Source organism: Argopecten irradians, chromosome 4, assembly GCF_041381155.1.
Source record: "Argopecten irradians isolate NY chromosome 4, Ai_NY, whole genome shotgun sequence".
NCBI classification, from domain to species: domain Eukaryota; kingdom Metazoa; phylum Mollusca; class Bivalvia; order Pectinida; family Pectinidae; genus Argopecten; species Argopecten irradians.
In genome coordinates, this window is record NC_091137.1 from 19,015,719 (window position 1) to 19,041,686 (window position 25,968).

The 25,968-nt window shown below is 34.2% G+C and overlaps 1 protein-coding gene across 1 annotated transcript in view; it reads right to left on the minus strand.

Annotated features, from left to right (window-relative positions):
- Window positions 1-68: 68 nt before the first annotated feature.
- Window positions 69-25,968, minus strand: part of LOC138320847 (bromodomain-containing protein 3-like) — a 34,309-nt gene continuing 8,409 nt past the window's right edge. The window contains exons 10-24 of the mRNA XM_069264105.1: window positions 25,460-25,561; window positions 19,605-19,907; window positions 18,708-19,149; window positions 17,954-18,124; window positions 16,670-16,795; window positions 16,219-16,344; window positions 11,436-11,518; window positions 9,926-10,298; window positions 8,421-8,531; window positions 6,441-6,689; window positions 6,001-6,110; window positions 5,482-5,616; window positions 4,864-4,955; window positions 3,567-3,711; window positions 69-3,158 (exon numbers count right to left, since the gene is read on the minus strand). Coding sequence (XP_069120206.1) covers window positions 3,093-3,158; window positions 3,567-3,711; window positions 4,864-4,955; window positions 5,482-5,616; window positions 6,001-6,110; window positions 6,441-6,689; window positions 8,421-8,531; window positions 9,926-10,298; window positions 11,436-11,518; window positions 16,219-16,344; window positions 16,670-16,795; window positions 17,954-18,124; window positions 18,708-19,149; window positions 19,605-19,907; window positions 25,460-25,561 — 2,634 coding nt within the window. The 3' untranslated portion in view covers window positions 69-3,092. The remainder of the gene's footprint in view (window positions 3,159-3,566; window positions 3,712-4,863; window positions 4,956-5,481; window positions 5,617-6,000; window positions 6,111-6,440; window positions 6,690-8,420; window positions 8,532-9,925; window positions 10,299-11,435; window positions 11,519-16,218; window positions 16,345-16,669; window positions 16,796-17,953; window positions 18,125-18,707; window positions 19,150-19,604; window positions 19,908-25,459; window positions 25,562-25,968) is intronic.

Below are 25,968 nucleotides of genomic sequence, written 5' to 3' on the forward strand. Positions count from 1 at the left end.
ATCCATAAAAGTGATAATTCATCTTCCATAACCAATGTTCCCTTCAATTATACAAAGAAATACAAAAATAGGTCTTGAAGTACTTTATTTTTTCATGTAATATTGACATGATAATTGATTAAAGTGATCAACGATTTGAGATTACAAGCTGCAGCAAAACAATAAACAGCATATGATACACAAAACTGTCATTTTTACAAATTCTGCCTAAACAGAACACTCAAATATGAAGTTGAAATAATCCTGCGACTGAAGATGGTTCTATATGGAAAGTTGTAGGGGACTGGTAAACTCTGCAAGCTTCTGTAACAACATACCAGTAGTGTATTAGTGATAGTGTCAACAGCTGGTACCGTACTAGTGATCCATGTTATCCAAGATGCTTCTAGAGGCTGGACCAGCCAGTTAAAACAAAGAAACCATTTACAATTTTAGTTTAGCATTATATTACTAGAACTGTAAAAAAATGAAATAGGACAATTACCCTAAGGAAATTTGAAAGTAAAGTTAGGATTCTAAATCACAATTCAGGTCGACAAGATCTTTGGTATGCAAATTACATATGTACTTATTTACAGACGGCTGCAGCAAAGTCTTCCTGACCAACCATTACATTGTTAATGTTCCAGTAAATAAATCTTTAAGAATAAGAATGGCTATTTTGGTGTTTACAAAGAAAATTTAATTGGAACCTTTTATAAGATATTATCATTGCACATGGGTTCTGATGTTAAGGGCGATTTTAACTACAGGTGAAATAAAATTTATTGTATCACTTAAATATATCCTAGACAGAATCACTCAATATGCAACCTTACATTTAGAATATTATGCTCATCAAATGACAATGAAAAGGATTCATTCTGTGTGAACTCCCACTTAGAATACACTTGGGACTCCAAATGGAACAAGTTTGATGTGACCATTGGTGATGATGGAGAACATGGGTATTTACAATAGGCTGCTATCAAAACAATATTGGAATAAATTACAAACAAAATGTACATGTACTGCACCTTTTCGATTCATTTACACCTAGTGCTATGGATATGATGATAACATGAAGATGCTATTTACATCACCACTGTCATACCTGTTCAACCACAACTCTCATATCAAATGATTCAATTGCTAAATTAAACATAACATGAAAATCTTGCTTTAATTCTAAGAAAATAGCAAAATTTCAAATATTTAATAATTTTAATGACATAATGAGACAATGACCTTCTCTTCCATTCCTTCAGCATTTAATAAACAAACTAGTGTATAGCAGTATAGTCCTGCGAATCTAACCACTTTATGACAGCTTGTATGAATGTATGGAGAGTTTAACTGAAAATTTGCAGAGATTTTAATACGTTTCATAATTTCTGAAGTTTAAGGGAGTGATGAACTATCAACTTGGTGACTTTGTGTATCTAAATCAACTGATACGTGTGGGCGATTATCCAGAGAATGAATCATCTTTTCCTTAAATTATTCATTTTGGAAAGCTGTGTTTCAAATCACTGAAATTGTAACAACATTTAAGATAAACACCAAACAAATAACTGAACTTCTTTCAAGACTTCCAACTTATTTTCGAGGTGAAAAGAAATCTTAACTATATGAATTAATAATGTGTGCCATCAATATTTCTAAAAACAGGTTTTGGTTTTAAATTAAGAATGAATAACAGGAACTACAACAAATAAGTACAATAATTCTCAGAGGTCGAGATTTCATATATTAATTTTCTTTTTAATCTGTACATAAAACATCTCTTGCTGGAGACTTGAATTCAAACATACAAAATTGTCAAAACTTGAAATGATCTAAAATCAACAACCTAATCAATAAATCTGCCCATATATAAAAATTTATATTAATTTCCTAAACCAGAGGAAATTCCTGTTCCCGCATTTAACTCAATGACCCAGTCATCCATTTAATTCAAACACATATAATCATACACATATAAAATCAGATGACAACACTGAAAACTTACACAGATATGAATTTTGTAAACCTACAATTTAGTCTGCACTTGTTAATTTGAACACTTTTACATTCCATACAAATCTGTATATCTCCCTGAATAATGATATCTGGGGAATGGGTTTTTTAATAACAAACCTTAACCCAGGCATTTACTTCCAGATATTTGTTCAGTGGAATGTTAGTGACCAGATCAAACAGCCCAGGACTAGTGTATTAAAGAATGCACAACATTCATTTTTTTTTATTTCTTTTGTTTAGGGAACACAATATGCGTAAATTGTTGCTTGATTAATGATATAACAGCAATATGCTCTTCCCAGAGATTACATAGAATTTATAAGGTACATGTGACAGCTTCCCAATAGCATAATGCCTTCTAATGTATTTCATACAAAAGACAATCATGTTTTCTACTGTGGGAACGTGTGTCGCTTTTAGCTTCCCAATGAAAATATACAATAAATGACACACAAAGTTTACGACACACAAGTCTCAGAGTTACAATAGTATAAAGAATCTACTATTACAGACAACATGTGTAACCACAAGAAGACTGAACCAGGTTATAAAGCACCATTCTTGATATCTATCTATCTATTGTCAACCACATCACTATGTCATCTTCACCAAACTTTCCACTCATATATATATACAGCATTAGATTTACAGGCTGTTTTCAGTTAAAAGATCATAAAACCATATATGTCCATTCTGCATTATAACAATGTTTTGTCTGTCCAAATCAGACAGGCGAATGTTGTTTGCAGACCACGTTTTACAGATTCAGTCTTGTTTCACAAAGAAAATACAATTTCATACACAGGCGTTCGGATATTGTCACAATGGACAGTGCTTTGTTGTCACTATCAATACTTTGTATCAGATCCATCGTATTCATGTTCACAGTGACCAACGTCACAGCTGACTGTCAGGGGGCAGTTTAAGAGCCTGTCAAAAAACATTTGAACACTTTCTGCACCAACTGCACCATAGAAGCCACTGATTTGACTGTAAATGACTGTCTTCATTTTAAAGCCTGAATCAAGACTGAAACACAATGATTTCAGCAGCTCTCATCATTGTCAATTGTCAACCCATCGCACTCATCATCACAGCATTTCCTCGAATGAAGCCATCAATTCACTTTGTGCATTCATATCTATCCGATGGGCCATCTACAATTAAGAAATAATTGGAATTAAAGAAAATCAACCAAATCAAATCTTGGTAAGAGATGGCTCTATATTATGGCAAATACATACATCTCCCATAACCTTAATTCCAAATTTCCATATATGGTAACTGAGTGAGAACATAATGATACTGTTGTGCATGTGGTAATATAGCCCCTTCCCCACTCTAATTATCATATGAAAACTTTTTGTCCACCAAAATGTAGCCAATTAGTTTAAATTTTGACTTTAAACTTCAAATTTTTGTTGTTGTATAATATGTACTATATCTGGTTTCATGTTAACTGGTATACCAAAATTATAAGCCACTTAAAAAATTTGTAGTCTTATATAACTTGTTTGTTAGATATTTTTTTCCACAGAATTTGTAAAACTTTCTATACAACTTACAGCCTCTCGTCTTCGTCGTTCCTGTTCCTTCATACGCTCTCTTTGCTTTGCTGCGTTGCGTTCTGCTTCCTTTTGTTTAAGTACCTCATCATGTAAAGCTTGAGCTCGTCGTGCATGTGCTAAAGCATCTTCCTCCTCTCTTTCCCTGATAACATTAAAAAAACTAAAAATATGTCTGTTAGACATAAAGTGCTCGCTAACTACTTCCTTACCTTAATTTCCAGTAAGAAATCATCCTCTGGGAACAGGTGTACGTAGCACTTTCGCTCATTATCCTTGGGACTATTGCAAGGAGATGGTTTACGCCCTTGGTGTTTTGTAATAAATACTTTCGTTTACTTCATCAGAACTTTAAATGTGAAATTACTTAGAACTTTGTTAAGTGTGTTCTTTTTTTACATAGAAGTGTGTTTATTATCATATTGATAATGATACTATAGTCTTGTTTCGCTGTTCAAAATAGTCATCCGCTAGAACACTGTTCAGTCTCTGTGCACGTGGTGACTTCTGTGTCATGCTTGAACGCCTTTCTGGGGTACATTAGATATAGCGCTCAGACTGATATTTCAGAATGTTTTTGTTTTCTGTTCCTCTTACGCAAGGCTGTGTAATTTTATAAATATCTATAGAACTTCAGCAAATGTGGTCTGTGGTCACAGGGTTTAGTAAGCGACAGTGCAACGTACACCTAGGACCTAGGATGATGTGAAATAAATTAAAAATGAGGCCGGTACTTAAAGTTGTCCGTTTCGTCACTTTCTTTTATTGACCATATAAACCTGATTTGCATTGTATTGTTCCGGAAGTTTTCAAAGTTGATCAGATGCTTATAATATCGTGACTGATGAAAGAGTTTGTATGATACGCCGCTTGAAGTTTACACAAAACAAATGCGTATAGCACTGTGTAATGTCACAGTTGTTAATTTAAGTAGATTATCGTTGACATGTATATCTTAATATATCTTTTTGAAAGGTTGGTGTCACTAAATCACGGCGAAATCTATTAAACCGTATGAGACACCGACTTCTGATATTGATTGCGCAATTGGAATTTGCGAATAGCAGATGTCCACAGACTCTTCACCCAACATGGAAAATAATACTCGCACTCAAAATTGTTTTCAATCTCACCAAAACTTGTTTTCAAATCTGAGATAATGGCAATGACTTTGGTCATAAAACCCCACTATTTCTCTTTAGGAAGTTAATTCATTCAATATTAATGAATAAGGATTTGCCATCCAACATATTGATGAATTATAACTTTATATTTGAATATTAATGGTAAAACTCACCTAATTTTTTCTTGTTCCTGTCGATTGCGTTCCTTTTCAGCATTAATTTTTTGAATCTTTATTTGTTCTGCTTGCTCCTTAAATGCACGCTCCTGTCAACATACAATACATACAATTATTAAACATGAATAGATTTTAAAGATGCTCCACCGCCGATAGAGCATAAATGGTACCCATCATTTGAACAATAATTTGTGTTAAATCATGTATATATATGCACGTCTAATAAACTCAAAAAATAATATAAAATAATTGCTTTTGTTTTCGGTGCATGTGCAATCAGTACTGCATTCCATATAGGACATAGTGCCACAGAATTTTTCCGGGATGAAATTTATTATCTTTAATATTTTTATCTTGACGTAAACTAAGCAGCTCAGACTTTTCAATGGTGGTAATGATGTAAAGTAAGTAACTTTTGTAATTGAAGAAAAATACTAAAATGTCTGGTCCTGTTTTTGAAAGAGAAAAATTACCATTTGTCAGCGGTGGAGTAAGAGTGTTTACAGAAAAGTAATTCAAAAACATATTCCAAGAAATCTTTTGATTTCTTGCAAATTCAATCGGCATAGAAACTACAATTTTTTAAAACAATAGCATCTGAAAATCATTCCATACCCTCTCCTCCTTCTCTTTGGCTTGTTTTTTGAATATCTCAAAGCTCTGTGAAGTATGCTTTTTAGATGAAGATGGCGCAGCATTCATGTTTGCCAGACTGGTCCAAGACCCAGCATTCTTGAGTTTTAACTGGTCCTGTAATGATTAATTAGACACATGTTATTCAAAGAGAATAACTTGTGCATGTGTTTACAAAAATCATTTTATATACTGTACTGTAGTATTTTGGTAAGTAATTTGCTAAATTTTTAAGGATAGCTTATTCTATAATGTTGACTACAGTACTATAAAGGCATGTCTGACATGCTAAAGTCACCTTTTTTAGAAAATGAAAACAATGATATATATCAATGAATTTGGCCTTGAATCATTTCTGTACACATTTTCTATAGTAATTGTTTAAATCATCAACATTTCTGTATACAAGGCAAACAGACATTTAATATTGCTGAAAAATGGCATTAACAGGACCATCCTATTTAACAGCGAAATCACACTTTTTACACTCATTTTTCTCACCTTTTTAACCTGAGAAAGCATGTTTTTATCTTGCTTACGACCAGGATCACCTCCGCCTGGCATTGTATTATTGCTGCCCACTCCAAATGATATACCAACACCACTTGCAGCTGAAATATTTAAACATCTATTGAATACGATTACTAAGGACACATGTCCATGCATCATAACCAAGTATAAGTTGCATGGCATTATCATTTGAATTGAGAATCTACCTGTAAGTGCAGACATTGGAATACCAAGCTTTCATGATAACAAAGTTTTCATAATCATTCTTGTCATTTGCATTACATTTCAACAATTCTCTCTCCCTCAGGTTATGACTAACAAAATAATTTTGCGTTTGCTCAATATAATTGGTTGTGTATCAGAATTCATTTGCTCAATATTGGAATATTTTCCTTTTGATTTGTGGTACATTTGTATTACACAACACTTACAAATAGTTGCTCCTGGAGGCGCAGGGGGAGCGTTCTTTGGTGGACTATGTTTGGGACTGTTGCTCGAATCTTCATCACTCAGGAAGAAGCGAGCCATTGGCTCTGGTCCTCGAGGTTGTGATCGCTCCATCAACATTGGGGGAGATAATGGTTTGGGGTCTGGGTAGGTCTTCACAGGGGAACTCACAATGATGGGGGGTGATTGTATGGGTGATGGCCTAAATGATGCTGTTTCATGATTTGCTAATGCTGAAATCATAATACAATATCTTTTAATGAATGTGTACGCTAACTGAAGGCTAGGTTATATTCAATTACAAATAAACTACAAATAGACTATATGGGTATTTCAATATCAACAGAGCTTTGTTTTTCCAATAATGAATTTTGAACTTTAACTTAGTGGCTAACCTCAATTTTTTTTAATCATCCAACATATAAAGTATAAGTAGTGTATCTAATTTAATGTTGAAACAAGTTAGTTTTTCTTTTCTAATTTGCCAATAGCTGTAATAACACAAGAGGCCCAGAGGGCCTGTATCGCTCACCTGGTTTTTCTGTTAGTAATTATCACAAGACTCTGACAATTAGAAAAATAAGCAAAATTGACTCCCAAAGTTTAATTTTGAATCACAACCATACAATGATGCTATTGATACCATACAAATATGCTATCCAATACATAGGTTCAGAGACAAAATAATTTATATGAAAGTAGTAGCCTAATTGACCTTTTTGACCTCGCATCTATTGCCGTCTAAGGCCCCGGGGGTCAGCCCTATCATTTGTACAATTTCAAATCCCAACCCTATAAGGATGCTACCATTGCATTATAAGTGCTCTTCCATTCTTAGTTGCAGAGAAGAAGTCGTTTATATGGAAATAGCTAAATTAACCCCTTCTGACCCCACCCTTCAGGCCCCCGGGGGGTCAGCCCAATCATTTGCAAAATTTTGAATCAAACCCTATAAGGATGTAACCATTGCATTATAGCGTAATCCCATGTTAAGTTGCAGAGAAAAAGTCATTTATATGGAAATGACCACTTTTGACCCCCCCCTCAGGCTCCCAGGGGTCAGCCCTATCATTTGCACAATTTTGAATCCCACCCTATAAGGATGCTACCATTGCATTATGGGTGCTATACCATGCTTAGTTACAGAGAAGAAGTCATTGTATTGTATAATAGTCAGAAAATTGAGCCAATTGCCCTTTTGACCCCGCCCCTCAGCCCTCAGCCCTATCATTTGCACAATTTTGAATCCCCACCCTATAGGATGCTACCATTGCATTATGAGTGCTATCTCTTGCTTAGTTTCAGAGAAGAAGTCATTTTTATGGAAATAGCCAAATTGACCCCATTTGACCACGCCCCTCAGGCCCCCGGGGGGTCAGCCCCATCATTTGTACAATTTTGAATCCCCATCCTATAAGGATGCTACCATTGCATTATGGGTGCTATCCCATGCTTAGTTTCAGAGAAGAAGTCGTTTATATGGAAATAGCCAAATTGACCCCATTTGACCCCGCCCCTCAGGCCCCCGGGGGGTCAGCCCCATCATTTGTACAATTTTGAATCCCCACCCTATAACGATACTACCATTGCATTATGAGTGCTATCTCTAGCTTAGTTTCAGAGAAGTCATTTTTATGGAAATAGCCAAATTGACCCCTTTTGGCCCCGCCCTTCAGGCCCCCGGGGGATCAGCCCCTTCATTAGTACAATTTTCAGTTAGTAGCCCATAAGGATGCTACCAGTCAAATTTTGTTGAAATCCGACCAGCGATTATGGAGAAGAAGTCGATTGTTGACGGACGCCGGACGACCGACTACGGACGCCGGACGCTGCGGTATCCCATAAGTTTACCTCGGTCCTTCGGACCAGGTGAGCTAATAATGACAAAGGAATGGAAATCTCCTTTGTGATAGTTTATGGAATACACCAACAAGAACAGCTTACATGTTCCAATGAATACTTACAAACTGGTTTAGTGGCTGGTGGTCTTGACTGTGGCTTTGCTGTGGCCATGGCACTAGGTCGACTAGGCTGTTGTGGGAGCGAGTGAGTCACTGGTCTAGACGGCGGGGGTCCTGTAAATGAAATCAATTCAGAATTAATACTGATAGGTATAGTAGGAGAAAGCAATCAAATATTTCACGTTTATCACATAATCTGCCTGATATCCAGTAATTTTGTCTGTGTAATGATTTAGTGTATGTCACTAGTGTAATATGACCTGGAGCTATTCTCATTGGCTGGAAATTGATTGTGACGTCAAACAGAAACAACAAAATGACGTTAGGAAAAATGACATGACGTCAGCAATTACGAGGTTAGCTGGACAAATGGCGGTCTCTGCTAGATTTATGGAATACATTTGGACGCGAAATTCTTTGTTATTCAACAAGAGGCCCAAGGGCCTTAACGGTCATCTGACTTCCTTGGCAATAATCATATAGGAAATTAATTAGATATAGTGTCATGGTAGCCATGTTCGATTTGGGATCAACCAGAGATGTAACAACACTTTGTCGGGACCATGTCAGGATCATCTCGTGCAAGTTTCAGCGAAATCGCACCGGTAGAACTTGAGAAGAAGTTCAAAATGTATTTTCAAGATGGTGGCTGTGGCGGGCATCTTGGATTTCCGATCAACCCGAAAAATAACAACACTTTGTTCAGACCTTGTCAGGATCATTTCATGCAAGTTTCAGCTAAATCGCATCAGTAGAAGTTCAAAATGTGTTTTCAAAATGGCAGCTGTGGCGGCCATCTTTGATTTTGGATTGACCCGAAAAATAACAACACTTTGTCGGGACCATATCAGGATTATTTCATGCAAGTTTCAGCCAAATCGCACAGGTAGAACTTGAGAAGAAGTTAAAAATGTGTTGTCAAGATGGCGGCCATCTTGGATTTCAGATCGACCCGAAAAATAACAACACTTTGTCGGGACCATGTCAGGATCATTTCAGGCAAGTTTCAGCCAAATCGCACCGGTAGACCTTGAGAAGAAGTTCAAAATGTGAAAAGTTAACACACGGCGGATGACGACGGACGAAACATGACGACTAAAACTTAATAAATAACAGTCTGTTATGTAGGTATATGTTGTTATGTGATAAAAAGTATCTTAAATTTGTGTTAATTTCATACGAGATTTTATGAAACTTGTTTAATTTTTGTTTGTTTTTTCCCCCGCCACAGCTCGAAAAAATATAAACTTCTTATACCCGTTTTATAAAATCTCATATACAATGAACATACAAGTAAGATCCTTAATATATTTCGGCAATAACCCAATTTCTGTTACTTTTTGAGTATTTCCAGGATTTTCTACAAGTCTGAGCCAAATAACAATATTGGATATTTTACACATTATCTTGTCCAAGCACAAATTTACAACTTCAATGTTATTACCATAGACATTATAAAGAGGGTGGCATATACTTGAGTAAACAAGGATTTTGCTATGTAAACCTACCTCTGCCAGGGGAAGCTGGTTTTTGTTGTATGACCGACATGGGTTGTCCCACTGTGGGCTGTACATGAGGTGGGTGTTGTTGATGAGCTATCTGATGCTGTGTAGATGGGGGGTATGCTGGTAGCTGGAGAGGGTCAGGCTTAGCTCCCATTTTGGGCGGTATCTGACCATACCCAGGGTCTGACGGAAGCGAGAAGTGATCATTTGAGGGAAGAGGTTGTTGTCCTGTTGGAGCTGAAGGAGGCAGCGAAGGACGTGTCTGTACAAGTGGAGGAGGAGACTGCAGTTGCTGTGGTTGTTTGGGCGACATCATCCCAGCCCCGATTGTAATCTTCACTGGTGGAGACATAGGTCCAGATGCATTTGGTGGTACCTAAACATTGTCCAGGAACATATCCATATAAAATCCGACATTTTCTCTCCTGCAATTCACAGGACTTGTACGTCTTTTACCAAAGTAAGAAATACTGTATTTGATCCAATAAGCGGCAATGTTGAGGCCTCTGTTTCTATTGCCCAGGCATACATAAAGACCAAAACTACACAAAACTGTATAGATTTCGTGTTATTAACACATTTTCATTTTTTTTTTTAAATACCCTGGGTCAAATAAGGTAAGACTGCTTACAACTTAAAATTCATTCCAATCGCTAACAAATAAGCAACCTTTGTAATTTACCTTCAGAATTGGCTTGTGTTACCACACATGGTAACTTGGTATAAAATTTCAACAAAATACATCAATTCATCCTCAATATCCAGGCAGACGGTTCCAACTTTTAGATGGAGGCAATTTAAATGAGATCCAGTGAAAATAATCCTCACTACCCTATTTATACATTTGCTTGTTGCCTTTTTAACTAGCAAACCAAAAATTGAAGTATTTGCCAAATTATTGACATTATATAAAGTAAACCAGAATGTAAATTTGAGAGTACATTACCAGTAACTAATATATAATGATTGTTAAAAACAAGAGATCCCAGATGGATCTTGGCGCCCACCAAAGATGTATCTATGTCCGACAATTGATAGATTGATCTTTTCTCTATTTTTCAAACTTCAACTACCAAAATCCAAGATGGCGGCCGGCCAGTCATCTTGTGGACCAATCCGTCCCAAAACACAATATGCACACCGAGGGCCCTAGGAAAACCTACATATGAAATTTGAGAATCATCCTTTCAGTACTTTCTGAGAAATAGTGATAACATTAACTATCAAAACCCAAGACAGCGGCCTGGTGGCCATCTTGTTGACTGATTGGTCCCAAAACACAATATGCAAAACTAAGACCCTTGGAGAACCTAGATATGAAATTTGAGAATGATCCCTTCAGTATTTTCTGACAAAAAGCAATAACAAGAATTGTCAACAGACAGCCCAGAAGAAAAGCGATTTGAATAGCCCACCATTTGATAGTGGGCTAATAAGGAAGATAGCAAGTTTCAAGACTACAAATTACCCAATTTGTTGATTGGTATATTTAATTATGTTGCCATGTACATACCTGCCGCTTACTGAATTTCCCTCTGCCCTGCTTTGGAGTTCCACCTCTTTTTAAATGGCCTTTTGTCTTCTTGGTTGGTGATCCTAAAATATTGAAAGGGGTTTGCTTCTTGGTAATAAAGGCATGGGTTGGTTCCCTTTGGCATCAGCCGCTTTCGGGTATGCCAGCTAGTCCACTTGATTGTTAATTACATTTTTGTGATGTTACTACTGAATTGAACCCTGTCAACAGGTTATATCATTGTAGGTTGGCTAATGTGTAGTTTGATAATCTATATTTGCATATTATAGAGTTATCTGTCCTTGCAGTTAGATATCAACTGTGACGATATGTGCTTGCAAACGTAACGTCGTACTTTTTGGAGAACACAACATAAACTGCACTAACAAAATAATGATGTCACAATGGACACCTATCCGCAAGGGAGCTAACTCTGTAATATGCAAAGACGGAAAAAGTCTTGCTGGTGTATTTTTATGTTCTTTTGTTCATTACCAATGGTGTATTTGGAAATTACTTACATTTACTTTCCTGCTGTTATGTTTTATGGCCTTTGTTAAATTTCCAATTATATATGTGGAAATTATTTGACTTAACCTAAATAAGTAGAATTGAAATACTGTAGCAAAAGGAACACCTCTTCTATACTATAAGCATAACTTTTTGTGATTTAACTTGATACGATGTACCCTTTCTCCGGCTGTTAACACTCGTGTTACCTTCTATTGATGTCAATCGATTACCTTTACAATGATAATGTTTGTTTACTTTGCATATATGTATTTGGCTTCCCATTTTTCTCAAAATTGGATAATTTTTGCAAATGTTCTTTCCAAAACTAAACTATGCATTTGTCAATCATGGTTCCATGGTATGCCGGAACACAATGTAATAATCCCTTTTTTCTGAATAATCCACATGTACCACTTTTTCTTTTAATACTCGTAAATACATGTACAGTTGAATATCTTTGAACTTATCCTTGATGCTCCAAGGGTTACTATCACTGTTTTTATATCCAATACTGATATATTTCATGGCAAACCTGAAGGCAGTTAAGGAGAAAAACTGACCAATAACCATCCTCCATATTCCAGGAGTTCCGATCACTTACGATCTCTACACCCCTGGACAAACTGGAGGCAACAGAATAGAACAGGTAATTTAGTCATTTGATGTACATCAAAAGAGCCGTATAACAGTACAATGTGGTTGATCGTGTGGCTTTGATGTTTGGCGTCGCTCTCTCTCTTTAGTCTTCAAAGGAAATCTTTGCTAGCCTGTGATTGGTCAAATGTTTTCGGCTGAGCTGCCTTCAATTTCACCATGGGATAGTCAAGAGGTGTAGAGATTGCAAGTGATCGAGTATCGAGGATGACCAATCACAGGCATGTAATCTTTTTTTTTTGGAATATTACGGAAACAGCCGTGCCAAACTTCAAAGTTATACAGTCAACTAAAGTGTATCCAATTTGATTCTTTTGATATACATGTCTTGTCTAGTGTCACAACAACTTCAGTTTGGTACAAAATATTCCTGGGGTGGATATAACCACAGTAGTAGTAATCCCTCGGCAACAAGGATGCTTTAAACTTGAAGACTCATTTGCATTTGAAGTGCTTTGTTTTTCTTATTATGACCACTTCTCTTTTCACCTAAAAGACAGTTGTCCACTTGTCCAACCAACTTCAAGGTTAACAAGGTTTTACTGCACCTTAGTTTTTAATGAAACGGAACAAGATGGAAAGAAGGAAAATTAAAACTTCTGCAGTGATAAAATCTACATGTAAATCACATTTACAATTTCAGGAAATGGGTAAATTTAATATTTTTGAGGTAAATTTGAGGACCAATGAAAATATTAGTAAATTGATTGCTGCTTCTGTATAAATCGAGACATCTATACCTGATTATTTTGATTAGTTTGGGTTGCCATCAGAATATTTGCATGTGCTCAGTTTACTCTGCAATAGGCACCAAGCCATTGTGGATGTTCATGAGCAGCCTCTTTACCTTTCTAACACGTGCAAATAGTGTTTTTAATCCTGCAAGCCAAACCAAGTGGTAAATAATGTCTGGCTTAACAAAAAGTAGCCTTTTTCTGCTTTCCTTAGTGATTTTGCACAGGAATGTTCCTCCTGGCTCAAACTATTGTTCTCTCCAGAACTATGTTATGTTTCGACTTGAAGTTGCTTTGATCTGAACTACTCTCTTTCTCAGAAGCAAATGTGTAATCTAATATGAAGTCTTCTTGTTTGATGTAAATGTTCTATGAATGCTCGCCAATGCTGCTATGTAAACAACCCTCCATTCATTATCATTTAGTTGCAAGGTATTACTTCTGTAGGATTTCATGTACTACACTGATCATATTCATAATATGTTCCTAGATTATGTTACCCATATAACTTTGTTTTCTTTTCTGATTTTTAAGTAAAGCAGCTTTCTTATTTTCGAAGACATGCTGAGGTGTTATGTTATTCTTTTTTTTTTGTATATGTTAAAAATGCTGCAGCAGTATTAGAGTAACTGATGTACAGATGACAACTTCATTCAAAGGCAGTAAATTTTCAGTTGAACATTGCATGCCCTTTTGTCATTTGGTCAAATATTTTTTTAACAATATGTCATTCAATAAAATGATCAGATATTGAATGACCAGACTCTTTATCTTGTCATTCAACACAATGATCAGACTCTTAAAGTCAAATCTCACAATATCTATAACATAAGAAAATATAACAAATATTTTTTTCAGCATGCATTAATTTGTGAAATTTCAACAAATAGCTACAAATAGAAAAGTTCCTGTAAAAACTACAAATATTCAAAATCGCAATTTCGTATGCATGCAAAGTTTAACATTTGTAATACACAATTATCAATAGACAAAGGATATGCAATGTCCTTCTGTGAAAATTCACATTGCTTCACTTGGACAATATGTCTTTGGTGTGTTTTATCACACACCTTATGTACATTGCCACAAATGAAAATAATACCCCATTCCCGATTAACTATCATCTATGGAGAGTGCAGAATGTTTTCTTATTGAGGCACAGCCACAAAACAAGCTGCTAATGAAGAAGGACAAAAAAGTAATAAAAAAATTATTTAAATGTTTATTTATTTCACATGAGTCAATATGTACTAAAGACAAGATGAGATATGCAAATTACTATGTACATTGATGAGACGCAGGACTACATGGCTTAAAAAAATTACAAAAAGAACCTGTGTATACCTAGGTGACATTATCACCAATCTATGTACAACTTTTGTAGAAAATATTAAAATGAGCACATCACAAACACAGTAAAACTACTAAAGGGCCACAAAATATTTATCAATGATCAATACTATTGGTAGAGACCTTTGAACAAAACCATTTAAAAATCTTTCATGCATCATGTTTTCAAAATAATTCTGTTTTCGAGAGAAAGATCTATGAATAATGTAATACAACAGAAAGGAATGCTAATAGCATGATTCTAGCCATGGAGTGCAAAGATGTGTTGATTGCTCAAGATGAGGCCAGCTCACTTATGCTTCTTCCCATCATTTATGCATCTTGTTCCTGTCATGCAAGACTTCCTGAAGTTAACACCACTTTGCTTATTTAACTGGATTTTTCCCCCGTAATTCAATCCTACCATAAGAGGATTTATTTCAGTTATGAGAAATTACAGTGTATGAAGCTCATTTGGACAAATGAATTTTGATATGCATGTTCTATAACATATCACCAAAACAAAAACTGCTGAAGAACATTATAAATGAGAGCAACTACAAGTCTTGCAGGCTGAACGAGATTCATATGTGGAAGGGAATAAAATTCTCCCAAGATCATTACAGATGATGTATAACAATAAATGAGTACAAATGAAAGATGTCTTAACACTTTGCTTGTGTATGAAAAAATGGGCCCATATTCTCACATTACAGTTATATAATTTTAAATAAATAAAAAAAATTTCCACAGGTAGCACTTTGTCAACAAGTTGCTATATATTATTTTTATATATATACTAAAGCCTTGTTCGTTAAATATAAACTGTTCTGAAATAACTTTTATTCTAAAAAGATTTTTATATGTAAATACTGTGATTGCTCTCGAATTAATATCAAATTATGATAAGTGTTCATTCTACAAACACAAAAATATGTCACATCACATCACACAATAAATAATCCTAACAGCCATACAATTTTTCCTCACATCCTCCTCTGACAGGTTACAATCAGGAATTACGCATGAACACAATGATAAGCACCATATTCAATGACACGCATACTAACATATAAACATGATTTTTAAATGAAAAATTGTACATTCTGAACCTGCATTTTGTACATGATTGACTTATGTTCAATAGCTCATGAAATGAATGGGATGATCAATGTCCTATGGTATTAAAAACCAGCATGTTTTGTGTGACTGGCCCCAACAATTAACACATTCTGCACTCTAAGCCAAACCAAATACAAACACCTTGTACTGTCCAATTCAACAAAAGATGCAATAGTACTTGTTAACAATAATGGATTTCCTGATCCACTTGGTGCTTGACTGCATCAAAATCAAATGTCTTGCAATCAAAATATAAGAACAGGACTCAAGTGGCATTTAACCAAAACCCTGGTGGATGTTAAACCATTCCATCTTGGCAGGTAAACGATTCCTGCAGAATGGTCAAATCTGCCCCATAATGTAATGAGGCAGTGCCATTAATGAACCCCTTACTGCCCTAGAGCAAGCCAAGACTGGATAGGTGGTCTAACCTGACTCAGAGTCGCTGGAATCAGAAGAACTGGATGAGCTACTGTCTGTACTTGAATCACTGCCGGATGAACTACTGCTGCTGGCACTCAAGCGATTGGGCCCACCATCTGCTGCATTGCCATCATCTATTTAAAGATAAAATTTTCTTAATGAAACCTTTTCTTTAGTGTATCTAACATACAGGACCATGTAATAATCATCTTGTAGTAAATTCATTTCTGATCACTAGGAACTTTAAAAAGTATAATGTTTAATATCAACACTATTCAAAATATCAAGCTTAATTTTTTGTCATGAATATGTTAAGTGCCTCGAAAAATGTCTCCAGTCCTTTTCCAGCATTTTGGCCAAAGACAGATCTACTCATTGCAACTTTTTTGTAGAAAATCAAATTTTGATAGTTCTTTGTTAATTAATTTCATTTGTAATCTGAAGTTCATGAAATCTTACCTTTTTTGCTACCAGTCTTTTTATGTGATCCACCAAGTTGACCCTGTACATCCTGTAACCTTTTTTCTAGCTCTTTCTTCTTTTCACTTTGGGCTTCCTCTCGTGATTTACCAGTACCTTTTTTTGCTAATCAAGATTAAATTTCAATAAATTAATCAAAAATTTGCACAGTGGCTTCTCAGACAATCAAAGTACTCAAAGTACTGCAAATACAACGCAGCAGAAACAGAAAAATAGAATGAAATCAAATGAATTTCCAAAATTAAAATATATAAACCATATTAGAAAGACTTTGATATCAATTATTTTAAGAACATTCAACTGATCACAGAAAATACATATGTTTTGTATGACATTTTTCTTAATTAAAGTTCCTACATGAAATAAAAGATTTCAAAATTACAAAAGTAAACAAAGTCTTCATTAAAAGTAAGTTTTTATCGTATGCTCTTGTTTCTTATGTTGCACATACACTTTTTTTGGTAACACCATGCATGCACACATGAGGGCAGTCTTATAAGTTATCTTGCCTTTATCTAAGATCTGTTTTTAACAATCATTAAAAAACATTATTTTAAGGTACACAGCAGGAACATCAGATTAGTTTACATTATAACTCTCAGGTACTCTCAGGTCTATAAGCCTTAGATAGTAAGTCCAATTTGAATTATCATTAACAGAGATTATGTTAGTTGGACAGAGGAGTCACCAGCAGGTACAACAGTCAGGGAGTACTGGTTTATAAGGTACAGTTGCAGGTACTCTCAGGTCTATAAGCCTTAGATAGTAAGTCCAATTTGAATTATCATTAACAGAGATTATGTTAGTTGGACAGAGGAGTCACCAGCAGGTACAACAGTCAGGGAGTACTGGTTTATAAGGTACAGTTGACCTAGATAGTGCTGTGTATTATATAACACTCTGTGTATTCTATACACACTCTGTGTATTCTACCAATCAGAAGGCAGTCTTCCCATGACTACTGATTGGTCCAAAGGATTATTATTCAATGAATAGGGAATTTATGAATGGGAGTTTATGAATGAAATGGTTCAAGAGGTCACCACTAGATGTCATTGTAGGGCAAGTCCTACAAATCTACAGTAAACCAGATAGCAATAATACAAACTCTACAAGCGTTGCATTAATAATCTGAATTAATTAAAGATTTGCATAGAATTTTTGCATTCAGTTGGAAGAAATAATCCCTACCTTTACATAGATTTAAAACCTTTTGTAATTTATGAACTCTACAAGTTCCTCTTTCATTGTAACAATACTTACTGTAAGTTTTTCTTGTTTTCTTTTTTAAACAAGACATCACATATGCTTCTAATTCCCGTAATGTTGAAGGTTTTAAAGTTTCAAAGTCTATTTCTATTTCATCTGGATTGGAATCTCGTAAGGACGGCTCTCTGGATTGTATTATATACACTACTCTTCCTAATTTATCTCCTGCAAAGTAACAAATTGATAAGCATAAATAAAACATAGAATATAAAAATCAAACCAGCAACTTTAATGATTTAGTTTGTCTCTTGGCAGAAAAGGAGTGGGGAAGTTATTGGTTATACCTTTTTGGTCTGATGTAGTTATGACACAACTTCATGGTGTGAATATATCTTTTGGTTCATAAACTTCATTCTGTCAGGTTCTTTGATTTTCATCAAACAATAATGGACTTCCCATTTTCATTTGAGTGCAGATCCAATAGCGTGAAAAGCTATCATTATTTATACAGTTTACTACACGTAATACAGGCACATCCCAATTTCAGCAATATTCAGAACTTATGGTTGGTTTCCCAAAATTTAAATTTTAGTCATTTCATTCATTACTAGCGAAGCATTCAAGATTGACGAGAAAACTGTGAATGTGAAAAATATACAAATCATAACCATTATCCTAACAAGAATACTTGCCATCATAAGCCAGTAGACACAATTCTGCCTGACACAAGGGAATGGCTTTTATCACCATCTTAAGATTAAGCTGAATTAATTCACTATAAGAAAATAAAACTTGCATATGAACTCACCAGGCAACTTATTTATATCCAAGCTTAATTGTCTTTTTTCATCATAAGTCATTGGCTTTGCATTGTCCTCATCATCACTATCAAATGCTGGAGGTGGTGGTTGTAATTGAGATACAGCCACTGTTGCACTTTTATTTTTCTTGGAACTATTTTGTGAGCGACCTGCTCGTTTGCGTTTAGAATCAGAAGGCGATTTCTGTTTATTTGCCTTTGTTTTCACAGTTTTTGCAGGCTTTGAGGTGTCTGCAGCCGGCAATTGCACAAGTTGTGGCTGAGATGGCACATTTAAAGGTTCTGTCACTTTGTCTTTCACATCATCTTTAACTTTCGATTTCTTTTTAACAAGTCTTTTTTCCTTTCTTTCACGTCTTTCAGTCTTTTGTTTTAATTTTTGCATATGTTCCTCTGTTAATTGTTGCAACTGTTCCTGTATATGCTTCATCTGAAAAAGGAAAGTGAAAGGATTATTGATTAACATTTAAAGAGTCTGTTTAAATTTACCTGGTGTTACAATTTAAAGAACACAGATTTACTGTCAGGTAATGATATCCAGGCAGCTCTATCACTGTGGTTTTCATATATTTTAGCATTACTGGTACCATAGACAATTAGACACTATACCTGGATAAGAAATGTAATTTTGCAACATCTAAAGCAATCTAATAATAATAAATTTCAATCAACTTTAACACCTTGTTCAATTCGGAAATGTATTTTTTATGATACCAAAACAAAAATTTTGCAACAAATTTTACTATGACCATTGTCCAATAACTTCAAAATTCAATTCTGTTCCACTCTGTCTCATCACACTATAAAATATCTATTAGCTATCAAAGTTGTGTACACACTTGTGATTGTAATCACACACAGTACACCGTGAATCCTTTCACTTACGGTTTCCTGCAATTCCTTGATCTTCTGCTCTCTCTCTTCCTCACTATCATCATCATCTGTAGGCGATTCCTCTGCAGATGAACTTTCACTATCACTTTTTAACCCCCCATTCCCTGCAGTTTCTGGTAGGTCCGGAAGTTCAGGCATTTTTGCATATTTCATTTCAAAAACATCCTGTAACTTCTTTGCCATCATAACTACATCACTATCTGGGGGATTGTAACGATAACAGTTTGTGAAAATTAACCGCACATCCTCAGCGAACTCTGATGGACAGGAGTACTCTCTTGATTCCAGTTTTTTCTGAAGAAAAGAATACAACAATTATTTAGTGTCCTAGTTCTAAGCAAATAAACACAAATTAAATATGACTTATGATTCCTTTGTAGCCATATCATGAAACAGTCATACTTCCAAAAAGCAGACTGGGATTATACATGGCATTTTCTATGACCTGACTGATTAAAGACTCAATCATTGCAATAGCTATGATCCTTGCCCAATATTTTCAGGTCATTAAGATTTTATTAAAACTATTGTTTTGAAAATGGAATAAATTAAATTATAAAAGAAGCAAGGCAAACAGTAAATGAGATCTCTCGAAGTAAAATATGTCTTAAAAGGCACAATGGGATTGTAAATAGCATTTTCAACGCATTTATATATACTGTAGCACTCTTTGGATCTCAAGTATCGAGATTCATTTTGAAGATGCTCCACCGCTGACAAATGGTATTTTTTCACTATAAAAAACAGGAGCAGACGATTTTGTATTTTTCTTCAGTTACAAAAGTTACTTACTTTACACCATTACCACCAATGAAAAGTTTGAGCTCCAAATTAAAAATATGAAAAAGAATTAATTGCATCTCGAAAAAAATCTGTGACACTTTATCCTATATGGAATGAAGTACTGATTGTGCATGCACCAAAGGCGAAATAAATTATTTTATATTATTTTTTGTGTTAATTAGGCATATCTATACACGATTAAACACCAATTATTGTTCAAATGATTAACATCATTTATGCTCTGTCAGCGGTGGAGCATCTTTAACTTGAATAAAAATTGATTGCTACAAATAAGGTGAAATTCAATGATGTAACTATAGCCATGTCATGAAACAGTCATACTTCCAAGAAGCAGACTGGGATTATACATGGCATTTTCTATGACCTGATTGATTAAAGATTCAATCATTGCAATAGCTAAGATCTTTGCCCAATATTTTCAGGTTACGAAGTTTTTATTTACACAAGCTTTAACAAAAATCTTTCTACAGTATATCAATATTTATATATACATATGAAATATATATCAATTTTCTTGCATAAGTTGACTACTTATATAATTGAGAGAATCATTAGCATTCTTGATGTAAGTATTGTTTCTTGATACTCAAATACTCATACCAACCCAGGAATATTATGTAACTGCCTGCCTCACAATTGAACAAAGATGAATAATCAAGCTGTGATCTTTAACCCTTCAAGTTTTGGTTTTGAAAACTGATTTAAAAACCTAATTGACACAAAAGAAAATAGCAAATGACTTTACAAACTTTACTTCTAGAAAACAGACTGATTGCATATTGCATTTTCAATATTTTCAATGTATTTATGTAACTTTTCATATGTCTTCCTTTCACAATTTAATTCCAATTCCAACTAACAGCTACATGCATGCTACATGCAATGTAAATTTAAATAATGTAAATATAGCCATGTCATGAAACAGTCATACTTCCAAAAAGCAGACTGGGATTATACATGGCATTTTCTATAACCTGATTGATTAAAGATTCAATCATTGCAATAGCTAAGATCTTTGCCCAATTTTTTCAGGTTACAAAGTTTTTATTTATATAGCTTTCACAAAAATCTTTCTACAGTATTTCAATATTTATATATACATTAATAAAAAGATTTCCATATGAAATATATATCAATTTTCTTACATAAGCTGACTACTTATATAATTGAGAGAATCATTAGCATTCTTGATGTAAGTATTATTTCTTGATACTCAAATGTTCATACCAACCCAGGAATATTATGTAACTGTCTGCCTCACAATTACTGTAAAAACTTGTGTAATTTGCGCACTTTTTCTGTGCAAAAATAAAATTTGAAGTTGGGGGTGCGCAAATTATATTGATAGAGGAGATTTAAAAATTTTACGGGGAAAAAATCTGTCGATTCTGAGGGGCTGACGATCTATGAATGTTGAGGTACCGCTCTGTGTATGGTAGCCATTTTATATGATAAAAGGTATTAAAGATTGTAAAAACAATGCCTCACCTATTATAGTGGATTATCTATGGCTAATTAAAGTGTTAAGTTATGATCACATTGTCTTGTTTCCATTTGCCCTGAGAATTCAATGGCGACTGACTGAGAGCATGGCTTCTAAAGACACAGAGATGTATACCCTGTGCACCTCGTAGTATAATGGGACAGCCACAATCAGTGACTTTGGCCGGGTCAATCTAGTTTACCTGTATTTTTTTAGGGGAGAGAGGCTGTAAAGTCTGTAGAGAGAGTGTGTGTGTGTGTATACACAAACATACGTATACCCCAGCTGCAGGCCGTGTGCAAAAAGTCAAAACACACGTGGGATTTATAAGATGCCTAAACTGACCTATATTTAGGACTTTTAATAATTGGTTTGCAATTTTATTACTGCAGAATTAACAAGCTACAAGGTTAGTGACATATTCAACCGTATTGATAAATATTATTAGCCATCAGCTTGGATCTGGTACCGTACAGGTAGTGAGTTTACTCGCAATGTGATCGTTGCCAAGCTAACATACGTATCCGCTAGCCGATTGCTGTTGATTGTTAATGATCTCAAACACACTAATTACTTATTGTGACAATTTTAAACAAATAGATTCAAATCTTTTTAAATGTTCCTGATTACTATTCATGTGTAATATCTCAAAACATTGACATGTGCACGGAGTATGGCGGACCGGACTGCCGATGTTTTAGACATCTGCAAGATATTTTAGTTTCAGGTTAAGGTGGCCAATAAAAGAAAACAAACACGATGCGGTTTTAATATGTTATTTCTTCTAAATACAACACTTCTTTGTGCAAGTTGTCAAGCATTTCAGGGGAATATTTTGCATTGAAATTGTCACCTTCATACATCGATTTTGGGACTCCCTGGACATTGTTTTTTCCCAAAATTTTTGTTGCACAAAATATACTGATAGAAGATTTTTTTTCAGCATTTTCAGCCCTAAAAAGTACCTGCGCAAATTACACTGGTGCACAAATTATACAAGTTTTTACGGTACACAAATTATGAAAGCAACTGAATGAACAAAGATAAATAATCAAGCTGTGATCTTTAACCCTTCAAGTTTTGGTTTTGAAAACTGATTTAAAAACCTAATCGACACAAAAGAAAATAGCAAATGACTTTACAAATTTTACTTCTAGAAAACAGACTGATTGCATATTGCATTTTCAATATTTTCAATTTATGTAACTTTTCATATGTCCTCCTTCACAATTTAATTCCAATTCCAACTATAACCGGGAAAGCTTTTTAACTGAGAAAGCTACATGCATGCTACATGCAATGTAAATTTAAATAATGTAAATATAGCCATGTCATGAAACAATCATACTTCCAAAAAGCAGACTGGGATTATACATGGCATTTTCTATAACCTGATTGATTAAAGATTCAATCATTGCAATAGCTAAGATCTTTGCCCAATTTTTTCAGGTTACAAAGTTTTTATTTATATAGTTTTCACAAAAATCTTTCTACAGTATTTCAATATTTAAGGATTAACTTGAATAGATTTTTTATGTTATGGAGATATAACACAAAAATCTGAGTGTACTCTAAATAAACCGCGAAGCGGTTTATGATGAGAGTACACTCAGATTTTTGTGTTATATCTCCATAACATAAAAAATCTATTCAAATTAATCCTTATAATTCAAATTACTAAAGATAATCTCTTCAATATTCAAAATTCATTTCGGGACTCTTTTGTCTATGAAATCATTACGCCGTCATCTCAGCCAATCAGAAGCAATGTTACAAACAGCGACGCCATTTTTTCCTCTATGGGCTGATAAAGTAAATTTTTAAGCCAATGAAAATGCTCGTAACAAGCAAAATTGAATTATTTATATATACATTAATAAAAAGATTTCCATATGAAATATATATCAATTTTCTTACATAAGCTGACGACTTATATAATTGAGAGAATCATTAGCATTTCTTGATGTAAGTATTATTTTTTGATACTCAAATGTTCATACCAACCCAGGAATATTATGTAACTGCCTGCCTCACAATTACACAAATTATGAAAGCAACTGAATGAACAAAGATAAATAATCAAGCTGTGATCTTTAACCCTTCAAGTTTTGGTTTTGAAAACTGATTTAAAAACCTAATCGACACAAAAGAAAATAGCAAATGACTTTACAAATTTTACTTCTAGAAAACAGACTGATTGCATATTGCATTTTCAATATTTTCAATTTATGTAACTTTTCATATGTCCTCCTTCACAATTTAATTCCAATTCCAACTATAACCGGGAAAGCTTTTTAACTGAGAAAGCTACATGCATGCTACATGCAATGTAAATTTAAATAATGTAAATATAGCCATGTCATGAAACAATCATACTTCCAAAAAGCAGACTGGGATTATACATGGCATTTTCTATAACCTGATTGATTAAAGATTCAATCATTGCAATAGCTAAGATCTTTGCCCAATTTTTTCAGGTTACAAAGTTTTTATTTATATAGTTTTCACAAAAATCTTTCTACAGTATTTCAATATTTAAGGATTAACTTGAATAGATTTTTTATGTTATGGAGATATAACACAAAAATCTGAGTGTACTCTAAATAAACCGCGAAGCGGTTTATGATGAGAGTACACTCAGATTTTTGTGTTATATCTCCATAACATAACAAATCTATTCAAATTAATCCTTATAATTCAAATTACTAAAGATAATCTCTTCAATATTCAAAATTCATTTCGGGACTCTTTTGTCTATGAAATCATTACGCCGTCATCTCAGCCAATCAGAAGCAATGTTACAAACAGCGACACCATTTTTTCCTCTATGGGCTGATAAAGTAAATTTTTAAGCCAATGAAAATGCTCGTAACAAGCAAAATTGAATTATTTATATATACATTAATAAAAAGATTTCCATATGAAATATATATCAATTTTCTTACATAAGCTGACGACTTATATAATTGAGAGAATCATTAGCATTTCTTGATGTAAGTATTATTTTTTGATACTCAAATGTTCATACCAACCCAGGAATATTATGTAACTGCCTGCCTCACAATTACACAAATTATGAAAGCAACTGAATGAACAAAGATAAATAATCAAGCTGTGATCTTTAACCCTTCAAGTTTTGGTTTTGAAAACTGATTTAAAAACCTAATCGACACAAAAGAAAATAGCAAATTACTTTACAAACTTTACTTCTAGAAAACAGACTGATTGCATATTGCATTTTCAATATTTTCAATTTATGTAACTTTTCATATGTCCTCCTTCACAATTTAATTCCAATTCCAACTATAACCGGGAAAGCTTTTTAACTGAGAAAGCTACATGCATGCTACATGCAATGTAAATTTAAATAATGTAAATATAGCCATGTCATGAAACAATCATACTTCCAAAAAGCAGACTGGGATTATACATGGCATTTTCTATAACCTGATTGATTAAAGATTCAATCATTGCAATAGCTATGATCCTTGCCCAATAATTTCAGGTTTCAACATAATTTTGTTCCAAGGAAAATATTTAATAGTTAATGTATACTTACTTTAATTGAGCCTAGGTCCATAGGCTTTTTAATAATTTCATGGTAATCATGAAGACCTAAGAGATTGGCATCCACTGGCTTATAAAATGGCCAAGCATAACTCTGCAAATAGAGAGAATTTACATTTTTGAAATGCATATTGCAACAGCATTTGCCCCCAAAGGTATTGTGTAAAAAACTTTAAGAAAAAAATACTATATTTCAAGAAAATTTCAACCTTGTCATTTGGAATATAGACAGGTATGAATAATAAAATCAATTTCTATTTTAATAGCAGAATATTGTTAATTTCCAAAGCTTACAAAATATTTGAGCATATTTAGCAGAAATTACTTTTGCATCCGAGAAATATGACTCAAGTCTTCATAGAGACATACCAGAACTACAAAATTTTAAACTTTGCAACATCTTAAAAGTTCAAGCATCATGCATAAATGTGAAGTTCTGCTGTCCATTTTTCGCAGTTTAAACACTGCCAATCTCATACAAGAATATCATCTCGCATTGGC